Source organism: Pan troglodytes, chromosome 16 (assembly GCF_028858775.2).
Source record: "Pan troglodytes isolate AG18354 chromosome 16, NHGRI_mPanTro3-v2.0_pri, whole genome shotgun sequence".
Lineage (NCBI taxonomy): Eukaryota > Metazoa > Chordata > Mammalia > Primates > Hominidae > Pan > Pan troglodytes.
In genome coordinates, this window is record NC_072414.2 from 59,288,288 (window position 1) to 59,305,207 (window position 16,920).

The 16,920-nt window shown below is 37.0% G+C and overlaps 1 protein-coding gene across 50 annotated transcripts in view; it reads left to right on the forward strand.

Annotated features, from left to right (window-relative positions):
• Window positions 1–16,920, forward strand: part of IQCH (IQ motif containing H) — a 245,590-nt gene that overhangs the window by 35,434 nt on the left and 193,236 nt on the right. For 36 of the 50 annotated variants that reach the window (XR_008539624.2, XR_008539627.2, XR_008539626.2 and 33 more), the window contains exon 5: window positions 14,113–14,229. The exons of 13 other annotated variants lie outside the window; for them this stretch is intronic. Coding sequence is in view for 32 of the 37 variants with exons in the window: in XM_054667716.1 (XP_054523691.1) it covers window positions 14,113–14,229 (117 nt within the window). In the remaining 5 variants the exon portion in view is untranslated. Of the gene's footprint in view, window positions 1–14,112; window positions 14,230–16,602; window positions 16,776–16,920 lie in introns of those variants that run through there. One more of the 50 variants, XM_009429415.5, reaches the window with a different exon arrangement.

Below are 16,920 nucleotides of genomic sequence, written 5' to 3' on the forward strand. Positions count from 1 at the left end.
GTCAGAGCTTTTCAGTACCTGAATGATTATATAAATTGGTGACACCAGCTCTCCATAGCTTTGAAAATCCTAGAGTCTATTCCATGAGATTTACTATGCTGGTTTATATCATAATTTCTGCATCTGTAATAACTTTTTTATTTTAATGCTGCATCAAAATGTAATCTTTTAAAAGGTGTTTTAAGCAAAAATCTCTGCTTAAATTTTAAGCACCTCAGGTACTTCTAGGACACAAAATTCAATTGTGGTGATGATGTTATGAACATATTCTTATTCATGGCTAGTCTGAGTTGCACAATTGCATCACAGCTTACTCCTGTGGGTAGTGACTGGCAAGATTCTTTTGACATCACATGTAAGAAAGGCTGATTTCAGAAATGTTAAAACTTGAAAACATTTTTTTGAATAGAAGAAATACAGCACATATCATACAAGGCTTTACGCTTAACCTAATAATTTCAGTGTTGAAAGAATTCTTGGAGATTTTATTTTGTAATTTTGAAGGCAATTAAATTGTGAAGGCAGTTTGTGAGACAGTTCAGATTACTCAACAAACTTTGAGTGTCAAATTTGTGCCATTCACTGTGCCCAGCTCTGGAATGCAGAGATATATAATACAGCATGATCCCTTTCCACGTGGAATTTAATATAGTGGCCTTCCTTGGGAGCCTTGGGGAATGCAGAGAGACTTCTGGGGTTGTTACAATGTTTTTGGAGCACTGCTGGCCTTTAGTGGGCCAGGAACACTAAACTTTCTATAGTCCATAGGATTTTCTGCACAAGAAGAGCTATATCTCTCGCAGTGTTCATAGAATCCACTCTGGAAAACACTGCAGAAGACAGAAACACAATCATTATTCATGCAAGTCCAACCACTAGGGAAGGGACATACTATCACTGTGTTGTAACTGTCTCATTCTAGACAATACCTATTGTTCAGCTTGGATACCTACCTTGTTTGCCAGATGTAACTCAGAATAATTTTTGGCAAAAGCAAAAAGGTGAAGCCATTCTAAAGAATGTGATATAGGCAGTCTAAAAAACGAGTTCCAAAAATTGGAATAAATGCATAGTTTCCCAAATAGCACAATACCTGGCACATGGTAAAGTGCTCAATTATGGGTATTATTATGATTATTAACCTAATTCTAGAATTTCCTGGAATCTCACATTTTGAAGGGACTTCAACAGTCATCTAATTCTAGCCAGGATAAACACCAGCTCACCCCAAGTTCCTTAAAATTGATGCCTTAACAATCAAACATAAAAAAAAATACTGTGCTCTAGTATGATACAGCAATGTACATTTGTATCTAACCTGGAAAGAATCTTTAATTTTGTGAATTTTGATCTAATTAAGAAAGGTGATTTTCAAAATTTCACCCAAACGAAAGTTTTGAGGATTTTTGACATTATGTGGCATAATATGGTAAAAGATCAAAAATGGAAAATGTCAGAGTAGGCAAAGTTCCTTCAGAAATTTTCACTGTAAGTTATACCTCTATCAGGGTAAAAATTTTACTGATGAGATGGCAAGTTGGATTTTATAGAATAGATTGGAGAGAAGAGAATGCCTACAAGGATCCACTGTGAGTTCTGCCCTCTCATTAGAATGTAAGCTCCATGAGAGCAGCGACTTTTTGAAAATATTTCTTTCCTTTTCCATGGCTTCTAAAAACCCTTTTTGTATGAAAATATTCAAATATACTTTCTATAGACTGAATGTGTGTGTATGTCCCCAAAATTCATGTTATTAAATAAATCCTAATGCACAGTGTGATGACATTTTGACGTATGGACTTTGGGAAGTGCTTAGCTCATGAGAGTGAAGCCCTCATGAGGGGGATTAGTGCTCTTATAAAAGAGGCCCTAGGGAGCTTCCTTGGCCCCTCTTCCATGTGCAGACACAGTGAAAAGATGGCCATCTATGAACTGGGAAGCAGGCCCTCACCAAACACTGAATCTACCAGTGTCTTGATCTTGAACTTCCCAGGCTCCAGAACTGTAAGAAATAAATGTTGTTGTTGTTTATAAGCCATCCAGACTCTTTTTTTGAGACATGGTATTGCTCTGTTGCCCTGGCTAGAATGCAGTATACAATCATGGCTCATCATGCAGCCGCAATCTCCTGGGCTCAAGCAGTCCTCCTGCCTCAGCCTCCCGAGTAGCTGAGACTGGGACTAGAGCTGCATGCCACCATACCTGGCTAATTTTTAAATTTTTAGTAGTAGCAAGGTTTTGTTGCCCAGGCTGGTCTCAAACTTCTGAGCTCAAGTGATCCTCCTGCCTTGGCCTCCCAAAATGCTGGGATTACAGGGGTAAGCCAGTTCCCAGGCTTTATTATAGCAGCCCAAAAAGACTAAAACAGTATGAAAAAATAACATAAATAACCACTTCTCCATCACTTAGATTGAACAGTTGTTAACCTTTACCATTTTTGCTTCATCTATTTTTATTGAAGTGTTTTAAAATAAAATAAAAACCTAATGACATTTCACCCCTTAATGCTTTTAACATGAATCTTCAAAAATGAACTGTTTCTCTTTCACTCACAATATCTTTATCTCACCTAATAAAATCAACAGTAATTCTTGAATATAATAAATTTCCAGTTCATATTTAGATTGCCCCAGTTATTCCCCAAATGACTTTTACTCCTCTCTTTCCAGTCCTGGATCTGTTACCCATTGCATCTGATTATTTTATTTCTAAAGCAGAGGGACTCTGCTTAGTTCATTGCTGTAACTAGGGCCTAGACAGTGCCTAGCCTGGAGTAGGCTCTCAGTAGATGACAGCATAGTGGTTAGAACTATGGGTTAACATCCTGGCTCTATCACTTACTAGCTATACTTGGGCAAGTCACTTAACCTCTCCATGCCTCAATTCCTCATCTGCAAAATGGGTTTAACAGTAGTATCTGTTGTACAGTGAGTGTTGTATAAGTATTATTGTTCTTATTTGTTGATAAGTACTAATCAACCTCTATTATGTACCTAATACATGTTGGGCCCTATTTTAGGCATCAGCCAAATTTCTCTGCTCTCATGGAGCTTACATTCTAATTGAGGCTGAGTAGTCATTAGGAAAACAAAAAACCATTTGAAAAGTAAACATCCAGTTGTCCCTCACTATTCGTGGGGGATTGGTCCCATGATCTCCCTTGGATACTAAAATCTGTGTATGCTCAAAACCCTGATATAAAATAGTGTAATATTTGCATATAACCTATGTACATCCTCCTGTACACTTTAAATAATCCCTAGATTATTTGTAATACTTAATACCATGTAAATGTTCTGTAAATAGTTTTTATACTGCATTGTTTAGAAAATAATGACAAGAAAAAGAGTCTGTATATGTTTGGTACAGATACATTTTTTAAAAAATATTTCGAATTCACCGTTGATTGAATTCATGAACGCAGAACCCATGGATGTGGAGGGCCAGAGTGAATAGCATGTTAGTTGGTGAGAGAAAAGCTGGGAAAGGAACATAGGGACTATTGGGATGGTCTAACTTGTAAGGTGACATGTGAGCACAAATTTGATGGCTCTGAAGGAGCAAGTCATGTGCCTCCTTGGAGGAAATGCATCCTAGACGGAAGAAAGACCCTAAATTATGAGTGTGAATAGCAAAGAAGGGGAGGGTGCAAGGAAGAGTGAAGTGGGAAAAGTAGGAGGGGCCAGATCTTGTAGACCATTGTGAGACTTTGGATATTACCGAGGGAGATCGAAAGTTATTGGAGGCTTTCACCAGAGAATATGACTTGCAATTTGAAAGGTCCCCTATAGATACAGTAGTGAATGGTATAATAGAGTTTTGGAAAACATGCTCTTGTAGAGCCAGAGGGTATGCCTAATGCCTGGGCTTTGATGTAACCATTAAGGGCATCATCTTGAAAATCTTTTTCAAGCACAGCAGTGTGACCTCTGCATCCTAGACTGCCAGCTCACATATAGTATGTTCTTCCAACAATTTTTCAACACTGTGAGGACCTTCAACCCATTGACCTCTCATTATTTCACTATTTATCACTTTTGTCTTATTGTCTTTTCCTTCTCAGCTAGATTAGATGCCATGGTTGTGGCAGAAATTGTTAGTTCTCTGCCCAATATCTATTTCCTTGCCTATATTACTAACAACTGATTTTGCTCAGGATGGCGTTATATCATAAGGAATAAGATTCCTCATTTCTGAGCCTTCCTCAAAGCAAAATATTTCCACGTGTCCCAGTTCTGTCCAGTTAGTACCAAGCAGCAGTCTACTGGGGGTTAGTTCCAGGGAATATTTTGCTTTTCTAATAAAGGGGATAGTCACAGCTGGCATGTTCCTTTGCCCCTATTTCCCTTTCTCCTTTCTTCCTCCCTTAAACACAGATATGACATCTGGAGCTGCAGCAATCATCTTGCAACCATGGGATGACAAGCATGGACAAAAGGCAACACCCTGATGATTGTAGAGCAGATAGAGAGAAAGGAACTGGGCTCCCAGTGGCTTCTCTGAGCAGCTGAACTAATGCTAGCAATTGACTACCTCTGCCATGTGAGAATAGACCCCAGTAGGGTTTTCTGTTATATAATGTCAGATCTCTTCTAACTGATTCAGTGGTTCAGCACCATGGTCTCTTTCTTGCAAACATCCTTATCCATCTTCCCCTCCATCATGCCTGGGAGACAAAACACAAGTCTGGTTAAACCTAACCAACTGCTCTGTGTTTGCATCTGAGTAGCTAAATATAGCTGCAGTACATCTCACAATGGTGCTTAGGGGTCTGACTTTAATTTTATGACCCCAAATTTCAGGTGGGCACTAAACTCAGCCGATAAGTGCTATCACTTTTCTGTAGCAAAATCACTTTCTTATCCCTTGAGACGGCTATTTTAAACTTTCTCCTCTTTCTTCATACCTCCAGCACCCTTGTCTCCCCTTACTTTCAGCTGATGATCTCTCTTCATACTCGCTGAAAAAAATAAATGAAATCAGATGAGTGCCACCTCATTTTTTGTGTCAGAGTCTGCTAGTATCCCCAGTATTCCTCTCCCTCTTTCTTTGTAATAACACCTTTGATCTTTTTAGCTAGAAATATGGCTGTCTCATGTAAAGACCATATTTTCCAGCTTCCTTTGCAGTTGATTATAGCTATATGGCCAAGTACTGGCTAATGAAATGTAAGGGGGAGTATTATGGGTAGCTTTCAGGAAATGTTCTAAAAACATAGAACTGGCTTGTGCCCTTTGATCGTTTTCTTCTCCCTCCTCTCTTTTGCTATGTGGGATGAGTCTATGAAGCTGGAACTCTATCTAGCAGCCATCTTAGACCAGGAAGAGTAGGTCCACATATTGGGATAGAAGAGTACTGAGCTAGGAGGCGTCTGCTCCTTAAGAATTTTATGACTTCCAAATCAACCCTGAACAACCTACCTCTGGACTTCAGGTACATGAGAGGACTAAATTCTGTCTTATTTAAACAATATTCTTCTAGTTTTTGGTCACATATAGACAAATGAATCCTAACTAAATGCATCAGTCTTTCTAGGTCAAGATGTATATTCTGTGCCTTCTCTCTAATCATAATGGAAGTGTCCCTTTCCTATTAAGGCCAGCCTCTTATTAAGGCCTTAGTTTCTACAGTTATTTCCTCTCATGAATCGTCAGTTTCTCACTCCTCAGTCATTTAGAGATCTTTGCATAACTCGCTCAGTTTCATCACTCTGGTCTTAGTCTAATTGTTGTCTCCTCAGAGAGGCTGTTCTTGACCACCATATCTAAGGTAGTTTCCTCTTATTCTCTATCCCATTATCCTAGTGTATTTTATTTAGAGCATTTAGGGCAATCTGAAATTAATTTTATATCTGTTTATGTGCTTATTGTCTGATTCCTCACATACCTTCAAGAAAGTAAGATCCACATGGGCAGGGACTTTGTCTGTCCTGTTTCTAAAACCTACTAGGCTCTCAAGAAATGTTTGAATGAATTAATTAATTTTGTTAAAGAAGATAGAGGTTGGAGGAGACCTCCCAGAGTAATTTGGGCCTGACTGAAGTTGAAGTTTGAATAAAAGTGTGACCAGAAGACACTGAAGAGGGAAGAGGAAGACATTCGCAGAAGAGGGAACAGCATGCTCACTTGCAGAGGTGGAGAGAGCGTGTTGTATGTGGGCATTGGTCATTCAGCATGAAAAGTCCACAGAGCTGTTAGAAAGGAATGGCAGGAGGCGGAGCTGGAAGGAATGGGTCAGATTACGCCACCCTAAGGGAAACTGGTGGAGGATTTTAAAGGTGAGAGACGTATTGGATTCAGTGATTAGAGGCAGGCCATCATGCAGAAGATGGATTGGAGGCAAAGAGACCCATCTGAGGGACCATTAAGGAGGTCTGTGTAATAATCAGTGAAGCATGGACCAAGCAGTGCCTGTGGGGACTAGAGAGGGTAAAGAATCTGATAGGATGATAGGAAGTTGAATCAAGAGTCCATCACCTAACATTTCTTTATAATGTGGCAGTATGTTGTGATGAAATGAGGCTTTGGATTCAGAGATGTAAATCAAATCCTGTCTCCTCAATTCCAGATTGTGTGACCTTGAGAAGTCACTTAACCAATTATCCTCACTGGCAAAGTAGTGACAATATCATATACTTCCTCTTGTTATTTTTAGGACTCAAATCAGTTGACTATGACCACACTCACCTGTTCTGGTGCTTGGCACAAAATGGGACCTGAATAAATGTTAGCTGTCTCCCCTAACCCTTCTCTTATTCTCCAATTCAACTCCTGTAGGAATGAGAAAACGGATTGGCCACATCTGAATAGAAGTAGGTAAGCCTTTAGGTTTTGTGAACCTGAGGCAGTTAGGCAGCAGCTGGGCTGTTTAGAAGCAGCATGGAGTTAAGTGATGCTGTGATTGTGGAGGGCTTCTACTTTGTTGATCCTTCTAGCCCTAACAGGGAGATAAGAGGGGAGGTAATAGAGCATAGAATGTTAGAGCTGAATTAATAATAAAATAATGAACAATTACATTTTAATTACCTCTTAATTTTAGTTGACATTTTATTAAGAAAATGTATTTTTGAATAGACGCAAAAATCCATATAGCCATCTCCCAGCTTTAGCAGTTAACATAATTTTTCCATTCTAATTTCATCTATTCCCTCTACTATTTTTGGCAAAGTCTTTGAAAGCAAATCCCAGACATCATATCATTTCACTTTATCGTATATTATTTGGTAAAGATTTTTTAAAATAACCATTATCACCTGTAACTAGTGAGAATAGACCCCAGTAGCATTTTCTGTTATATAATCTCAAATCTCTTCTAACTGATTCAATGGTTCAGCACCATAGTCTTTCTCTTGCAAACATCCTTGTCCATCTTTCCCTCCATCATGCCGAAAACTTAACAACAATTCACTAATATTGTATAATTCCCAGTCCATGCGCAATTTTCCCCAATTGTCTTTAAATTGTCATTCTACTATTGTTTGCATGAATCAGGATGCAAACAAGGTCCACACATTATAATTGTATTTCATTTTACCTAAACAGTTTCCCTCGTTTAAAAAATGTCATTTAAAGATTTCTTGAGTAATACCCTACAAGCACAGGCAAACAAAGCAAAAATGGACAAATGGGATCACATCAAATTAAAAAGCTTCTGCACAGCAAAAAGAAACCATCAACAAAGAGACAACCCACAGAATGGGAGAAAATATTTGCAAACTACCCATCTGACAAGGGATTAATAACCAGAATATATTAGGAGCTCAAGCTACTCTAGGAAAAAAAAATTCTAATAATCTGATTTTAAAATGGGCAAAAGAGGCCGGGCACAGTGGCTCACACCTGTTATCCCAGCACTTTGGGAGGCCGAGGCGGGTGGATCTTCTGAGGTCAGGAGTTCCAGACCAGCCTGGCTAATATGGTGAAACCCCGTCTCTACTAAAAATACAAAAATTAGCCAGGTGTGGTGTCGTAGCCTGTAATCCCAGCTACTTGGGAGGCTGAGGCAGGAGAATTGCTTGAACCCAGGAGGCGGAGGTTGCAGTGAGCCGATATCACATCACTTGCACTCTCAGCCTGGGCGACAGAGCAAGACTCGGTTTAAAAAAAAAAAAAGATCTGAATTGACATTTCTCAAAATAAGACATACAAATGACGAACAGGTGGCTTAACATCACTGATCATCAGAGAAAGGCAAATCAAAACTACAATGAGATATCATCTGACCCACTAAAATGACTTTTATCTAAAGACAGGCAATAACAAATGCTGGCAAGTATGTGGAGAAAACAGAAACCTCCTACACAGTTGGTAGGAATGTAAATTAATACAACCACTATGGAGAACGGTTTGGAAGTTCCTCAGAAAACTAAAAATAGGCCAGGTGTGGTGTCTTACTCCTGTAATTCCAGCACGTTGGGAGGCCGAGGTGGGCAGATCATTTGAGGCCAGGAGTTCAAGACCAGCCTGGCCAACATGATGAAACCCCGTCTCTACTAAAAATTACAAGAATTAGCTGGGTGTGTTGGTGCATGCCTGTAATCTCAGCTACTTGGGAGGCTGAGGCACAAGAATCACATGAACCCGGGAGGCAGAGGTTGCAGTGAGCAGAGATTGTGCCACTGTGCTCCAGCCTGGGTGACAGAGCAATAATCTGTCTGAACAACAACAACAACAACTAAAAATAAAGCTACCATATGATCCAGCAATCCCATTTCCAAAAGAAAGGAAATCAGTGTATCAAAGAGATATCTGCACTCCCATGTTTATTGTAGCACTATTCCCAATAGCCAAGATTTAGAAGCATCCTAAGTGTCCATCAACAGATGAATAAAGAAAATGTGGCACTTACACACAATGGAATATATTCAGCCAAAAAAAAAAAAACAAAAAAAAATGAGATCCTGTCATTTGCAACAACATGGATAGAACTGGAGATCATTATGTTAAGTGAAATAAGCCAGGCATAGAAGGGCAGGATTCACATGTTCTCACTTATTTGTGGAAGCTAAAAATTAAAACAGTTGAATTCACTGAGATAGAGAGTAGAAGGATGGTTACCAGAGGCTGGGAAGGGTAGTGTGGGGCTTGGGGAGAAGGGGCGATAGTTAATGAGCACAAAAATATAGTTAAATAGAATGAATAAGATCTAGTATATCACAACAAGGTGACACTGGCTGGTCACTCTGTTATACTCAACAATAATTTATTGTACATTTAAAAATAAAAGTGTATAACTGGATTGTTTGTAATACAAAGAAAGGATAAATGCTTGAGGTGATGGATATCCCATTTCCCCGATGTGATGTAATTATTACTCATTATATGCTTGTATCAAAATAGCTCATATACCTCATAAATATATATACCTACTATGTATCCACAAAAATTAAAAATAAAAAAATTTTAATGTCAATTATTTGTTGAAGAAACCAGGTCATTTGTCATATAGGTTCTTCCCACAGTCTGGATTTATCTGATTGCAATCCCATGGTGCCATTTTACATGTTCCTGTGTCCCTAGTAGCTCTTCTAAACTGTTAGTTTTATCTGGAAGCTTGATTGTATTCAGATTCTGTCTTTTTGGCAGGACTACTTCATATTTTACAATGGTGCTGTACCCAGTGCCTGTGTATTTTCTTTTATAGCATATCAAGACGCAATTTCTTTTTTTGTCTTTTGATAATATTAAGACTGATAAATGACTCCAAGGATTTTCAGCTGAATTTGTCTTTTATAAAATTCTCTACAACCTTTCACTTAATGATATTAGCAACCATTGATGTTTACTTTAATACGTTATTTCATTAGGAATTACAAAGTAGTGGTTTTTATATTTCTATCATTCCTTTGCATTTTTTTAGCCTCTATGAGGAAGTTTTCCTTAGCAACTCTTTGGTGACTCTGAAAACCAGTTTTAATTACTTACTTTTTGCTTAATTCTTTTATTTATCAATTTTTAGGTTAATTTATCAATTTTATCAACTAGGTTTTTGAGGGGAAGGGAGTATTATTAAGAACTCATGGATTTTTATATGTTTGAAATGTTTCAATCCACAGTAATCATTATTTTGGGGCCAGTGGGAGCCTCTTTCACATTGGCTCCAGAATAGTACTTTATAATTTACAAGATACTTACCATACATTAGTCATTTGAACTTCACAAACAACCCTATGAAGCTAAGGGTTACTACCCAGTTTTACAAATGAGAAATCTAGATCATACAGCTCAAATCAGGACTTAACGTCTATTGTTCTTCATATTACATAAGACAGTGGTTGAGAGAATGAGTGTTAAAAGTGACTAAATTCTTTGTATTTTTCTTTTCTCTGCATTTGAGACTAAACAGCAGCTGTCTTTAACCAGTGGGAATATGATATTAAGCAATATCCACTTTAGAAGACACTACTTGCAGGAAACACTGTCGATAATACTGTAACTTAGTAAATAGCCTCTCTCAACTTTGTTTGTGAAGCATTTCAATTTTGATTACTCTGTGTGGGATCTACTGCTCAGATGTGTGTCATTTTATGGTCTACCCATGTCTGGGGAGCTGGCATTACACGCTGCCTAGTGTTTTTAATTCAGAAGTTGTTCTAAAAGAAACCTTAGCCTCCTATATTCCAACCCTAGTTTTAATAGCATAAGCTATTTCCTTCTTATATAGCTTTGTGGGCATAGTAATAAAATAAATACCACAGAATCACTGATGAGATGAAAATTGAGCTCCCTGCTTCTGTGCAGCCATGTAGGTAAAACAGTAATTGGCTCTGATAATAACTTTTGTTCTTACAAACCAGAGTCTAAATGAGAGTCACATTTGATATATCTGCTTGTAATTACCATCAAAAGGAAAGAATACAAAGTTTAGATTGTCTAGTGACTCAAGATGGATTACATAAATTGGTATCTTTTCTTGACCAATTTACTAAAAATTTCTGAAATTATTTCTGATATTTATCTTACTGTTGGTAAAAAATGATCATCTTCCAGAGCATACTTTCCTGCTTAATGGAATGATTAATTTTATTTTTGTTTTTGAAGTCTGTAATTGATTTTCTTGAAAACCTTATTATTGAGTCTCATAATACAGCTATGTTTATAAGTATTTTCCCATACATCACTATAGATGGTTCGTAAGACAAATTTAGGTTTTGAATGTACTTGGTAGTGAATTTCAGTGAAACATTTGTTATGTTTTTTTTTTTTTTTTTTTTTGAGACCGAGTCTCATTCTGTTGCCCAGGCTAGAGTGCAGTGGCATGATCTCACCTCACTGCAACCTCCACCTCCTGGGTTCAAGCAATTCTCATGCCTCAGCCTCTCAAGTAGCTGGGACCACAGGCGCACGCTACTACACCTGGCTAATTTTTGTATTTTTAGTAGAGACGGGGTTTCACCATGTTGGCCAGGCTGGTCTCGAACTCCTGACCTCAAATGATCCACCCACCTCGGCCTCCCAAAGTGCTGGGATTGCAGGAGTGAGCCACCATGCCTGTATGATTATGTTAATATTCTTTAAACATAGATTCCTTTTAAGTGTTTTTGAAAAGAGCAATTAAATCATGTGTGCTACATATTACTATTTTGGTATACACATGCATTGGGACCAAAATAGTAAATATGAGAATATTAACATTTTTAAATGATCTTTTAACCTCAAATGATTGCTTTCTAACCCAACAATAAAGAATTGATAGTACACCTATCATTTCTGTTGGATTTCTATTTACATACTGATTTCTTTTCAGAAATAACTATGTGTAGTGCTACAGAATTTAACAATAGGCAGAACACTACAGGATTTTAAGGCCAGTTTTAACAGTGATTCTGTATTTGGCCATTTCCTCCCTACACCAGACCTATAACCACACAAACTTGATGGAGCATGATAAAACTAAGAAAACTGCTATGAGCCAATAATCCCATAATTAAAATGTTCTAACAAAGCTTAGACATGATAGATGAAGCTATTACCATCAATTCTGTATCCAGAATGCACACATTTTAAAAACACCCTAATTACAGAAACCCACATCCAGTCAATATAATACATATTAGCAATTTCCCAATCCTTGGTAGAATAGAAATTATTCTGAAAGTTTAAGAAGGAAAAAATTATGTTCAGGTATTAATTTCAATAGAAGAGGCAATCTGCTTCCATGCAAAAACCCTGGAGTAGTTCTGTGAGTGTTACCCACAGAAGAAAAGCCATTTATAATTAGGTACGACATTACTTTTGTGACCACGTGTACCTCAAGGAGAAGGAAATAGACATGCCTTGTTTGCATCCTGTATCCTTGCCCAGATTAAATAAAGTGGACAGTTGAGGGCAGTTATTTGGAGATTTGGTTTAAGAAATGCTATTGGTCGACTACAGTGGCTCATGCCTGTAATCCCAGCACTTTGGGAGGCTAAGGCAGGTGGATCACGAGGTCAGGAGTTTGAGACCAGCCTGACCAACATGGTGAAACCCTGTCTCTACTAAAAATACAAAAATTAGCCGGGTGTGGTAGTGCACACCTGTAATCCCAGCTACTCAGGAGGCTGAGGCAGGAGAATCACTTGAACCTGGGAGGCGGAGGTTTCAGTGAACCGAGATTGTGTCACTGCACTCCAGCCTGGGTGACAGAGCGAGACTCCATCTCAAAACAACAACAACAAAAAACCATGCTATTAAAAAGTAAAAGGAAGATTTGGGATATCTGTTAAAGACCTTACCTAAACGTATCTATGCTTATCTAGCATACATTCTGTAGATATTTTTGTAGCCTTCTTCACTTTGACCTTAGGCACAGACCCTTTATAAATGCTTATGTCAAAGAAATAGATGGATCATGAACAAATCTGTCCAATTCCTACAACATTTTAACAACTGCATCAGATCACCCTCAAAACTAAGACACTGAATTGAAAGGAAAACAGTTAAGTTGCTCACAATACTTCTAACCTCCTTTTTAAAAAGTTGCAAAGCCTACGTATTTTGACTCCATTTTTATGAAATGTCCAGAATAGATACGTCAGGAGAGACAGAAAGTAGATTACTGGTTGCCTGGAACTAGTGGGAAGAGGGAATGGGGAGCAATTGCTAATGGGTATGAGGTCTCATTTTCGGGGGATGCACATGTTCTGGAATTAGATAGTGGTGATGGTTGTGAATATACTGAAAACCACTGAATTGTACACTTTAAAGGGGTGAATTTTATGGTATATGCATTATATTACAATTTTTAAAATCACAAAAGACTAGAAATTATTAGTAATACCATATTCCCTACGTGCCAAATTATTTTTTAGCCTCAAATCATAGAATCCCAAAGCTCGGGCATGGTTCCTCAAGAGACCATTAAGTCTAACATGCATTTTGTGAATAAAGAAACTGACTTCCATAGAGGTGAAGTGACTTACCCAAGGTCACACACAGCAGTCGAGAGGAGAGCTGGCACCTAGGTGTCCTGACAACTATCTAGTGCCCCTTGCCACCACCACTATGTGGCCCACTCTCATGGTTTATCAAGCATGTCAACAATAACTAATTTGAATTATTTAAAGTGAGGAATAAGTGGTTCAGACAAGAGGCTTTTATTTTTTTCTAATGAAAGCATAAATTATTCTTACAGATAAGAGAATCTCTGTGAAGGAGTAGATAAATTTGTTGTAAATTTACCAGGCCCAAACTGAGATTTACCTGTAAATGTCCCTAGAGGAAAGTGGCCACATTAACAGACCAAGGGAGCCCTCTACCTGTGTATTTGTAGTATAGATTTCATTGACAAAATCCTTGACCTGGAAAGCTAAAAAGAAATTAAGACCAGGTATTCTATCTAGTCCTTTGCCCACCTTGGTTGGCTTCCAGCATTATTTTTAAGAAAATGTGTCTGAGGATGTATTTGTGGGAGCAATGGGATACACGGAGGAAAATCTACAGAAAGTTCCTTTTCTGTGAATAAAAGGGACTGATTAGCAGCCTAAATAAAAGATCCAAATATATTTTTTTCCAGTGAGAATTTCATTAAAATAATTATTTCCAAAGAACTTTAAACTCCTTTGAGGATATAAAATGTTAGTAAGCATTTTTGTTCATCCAGCATGAAAGTTTCATTGTTTCTTTGTTTCAGCGAAAGATAGGGTTGAATGTAAAAATCTTGCAGGATCCTGAAAACATCCACCACAGAGCTGCTGTAAATGCGAACTATGGAATCAGTTTGCCATATATTAATCAGAGAAAAGCATGTGTAAGTAATGAGTTGTTTTAATGAGCTCTTATTTTTTTAAGAAATAAAAGTCATTTATTAGTAGTGTAAGATGTAATGTAGATGTTAAGTAAAGATTGTGATCCTTTTGTGTTTGGAATTTTTTGGAGATGAAGTGGCTCTCATTCTGTTTATAATTAGCAATGATTAAGAAAATGTAAGCCTATTTTTGAAGACTTATTTGTAGCTCATTCAGATTTCTCTATTTTATTTGATATTCCTAAATAATCTAGTACCATAATTTTAACAAGGAAATAATTTACCAGCAAAAAGAATTAATAGAGAAATTTTAAATATTGTATTTCTTTGATAGTAGGCTTACCACTAGAAAAATCCAAATAAAACAACAGTACAGAATCCTCTTCCATTGTGTATACTGTCATAATATGCAAATATTTGAGAATATTATTCTAAATCTGAGGCAAGCAGGGACTAAGCCTTTATGTCAGCAAAATAGTGAGAGGGAAAAATAGTCAAATGTAGATCTGCAGTAAGAGATCTCAGAGTCAATGCCATTTTTGCCATTGACTAGATGCTACCTTGTCCTAAAGCCAGGATTGTACTCTATGTTGTGGAGTTTTCTTAGGAGGATTAAGAGTAGTGCTTCATTTTAGCTGGGAAATTATTTAATTTGAGATCATTTCTAACACTGAAAACAATTACTGAGGTAACATCTCTATTTTTTTAAATACATTTTTAACCTTTGGCTTCTTTCAAAAGCTCTTAAATGTATGCCTTGGTGAAATCAAAACTAAAAACAAGATTAATGTTAGGATTAAATTGCAAAGCCATTTCTAACTAGCATAATAGTCTCTTAGATTAATCTTCCAAATTTCCTACACAGACATTTTCAACTGCCTACTTCATTCGTGTAACCCTGAAATATATTTTCAGTTTCTTTATATGTGCTTTATGTTATTCTAACAGGTTTGGTTTAAGAGCACTTTATCTTACAAATACTTCTATAGCCTAAGAAATAACCAGAAAGTTAGATATTTTTATTCCTGCTGAAACTTTATTTAAAATGTCACTGTGAATAATGTGAAAGGGTTTTTATCTGCTTCCCATGAGCCCAAAGCCCCTGAAATACAAATATTATTTCTCTGGCAACACAGACAGAAGCAGATTTCTCTTTTGTTGTTGGTTTTCCTCTTCCATCTAGAATTAATATTGGCTTAGCTGGAGGAGTACTGAGGCTTTGTAGCCCGAGGCAACTGCTGTGTTTCATGTGAACTTTTTCTGATGAGTACTGGAGTTTTAAAAGGCATACCTCTAGATTTAAAAAGGATTATGCTTTGCTTTATGAATCTGAATGAAGATTCAGACTTAAGCAAATAGAGATTTCAAAATTATATCCAAAACTTGGGGCAGATTCTTAGTCATTAATTGTGTATTTTTCCGATTTCCAAATAGAATGAGTGCCTTGGATGTTGTATCTACATACTTTGAGCAAAGAGAATTTGGGAAAGCACTTCCCTTTTATGACATATAGCTAATAGATATTCATTTACCGTATTAAATCTCCTTTTTCCATCAAACTTGATGCCATAAAAATCTACACCAGAGCAATTTAAAATTGGATATACATTGTGTATATTTTTTTCAAACTGTTGGCCTTTTGATCAAATAGTTAGTTGACGCTATCATTTTATGTTGATATAGTTGTATGGTAATACTAACTGAAAAACAGTATTTTCATTTTGGATTTGTAAAACAGAAGCATTGTGCAAAAAGTACTGTGAGAGAAGTGTGTTCAGGTATTTGGTTTTAAACAGTCATATAAAGCATTTGGGGATAAATGCAGTTGTGATTTACCACTTATAAAAATCGTTTCAAAAGCACTTACCCAAACTAGAGTAATGTGTCTAGCATTGTGATGTATAGTTAATTAGAAAGGCATCATCAAAGCTAATCATTTTAGAACTAAACACTCAAAGGGGATTATTATTTGGCTGCCGAGGGCCATGTGTTTCGTTACTTCTTATGAAACTTGATCAGCTTGTCAAAAGCCTGTAAATAACCTTAGACATTTTTGACAGAGCAAATGTGAATATGTAGCCAATTTCCATTATTTGTTCCTAGAAGCTGGTATCATCTCCATCTTATGAAGTGGTGTATTCCTCCTGATAATAAGAGGCTGATGCCAGGATTTTAGTGCATTGAAAACACATATACCCCCTGCCACACACACATACTCATATTGCAAAACTATCTTCAGAATTTTATATCCTGTGACTCTGTTATGTAAAATCAATTTACCAAAAACATATTAAAAGTGAGACTCACTGGTGATTTTTTCAATATCTTCAATCTGCCAAATAGTAACAAACAACCTTCTAACATTTTTTCTAGTAGGTCCTCAAAGGTATGTGGAAACAAGAAGAAATCCCTGGTACTGTTCATGTTCCCTCACTGACATCCAGTTCCAGTTAGACTTTATAATACAACACATTAAGAAATCTACAGAAAATTTGACTTTGATTTATTTCTTTTAAATAAAAAGTGTTTCTTAAAAGGCTTGAAACATGTATCTGTTAACATGAATTTTAAAAGAACGATTATGAATGCATAACAAAATAGCCAAACCAAACATTGCTTTGAATTGCTGCACAAATAACTCTGATTATAACTGTTATGACCTAGAAAAGAATCATAAAAACATTTTTCTTTTTG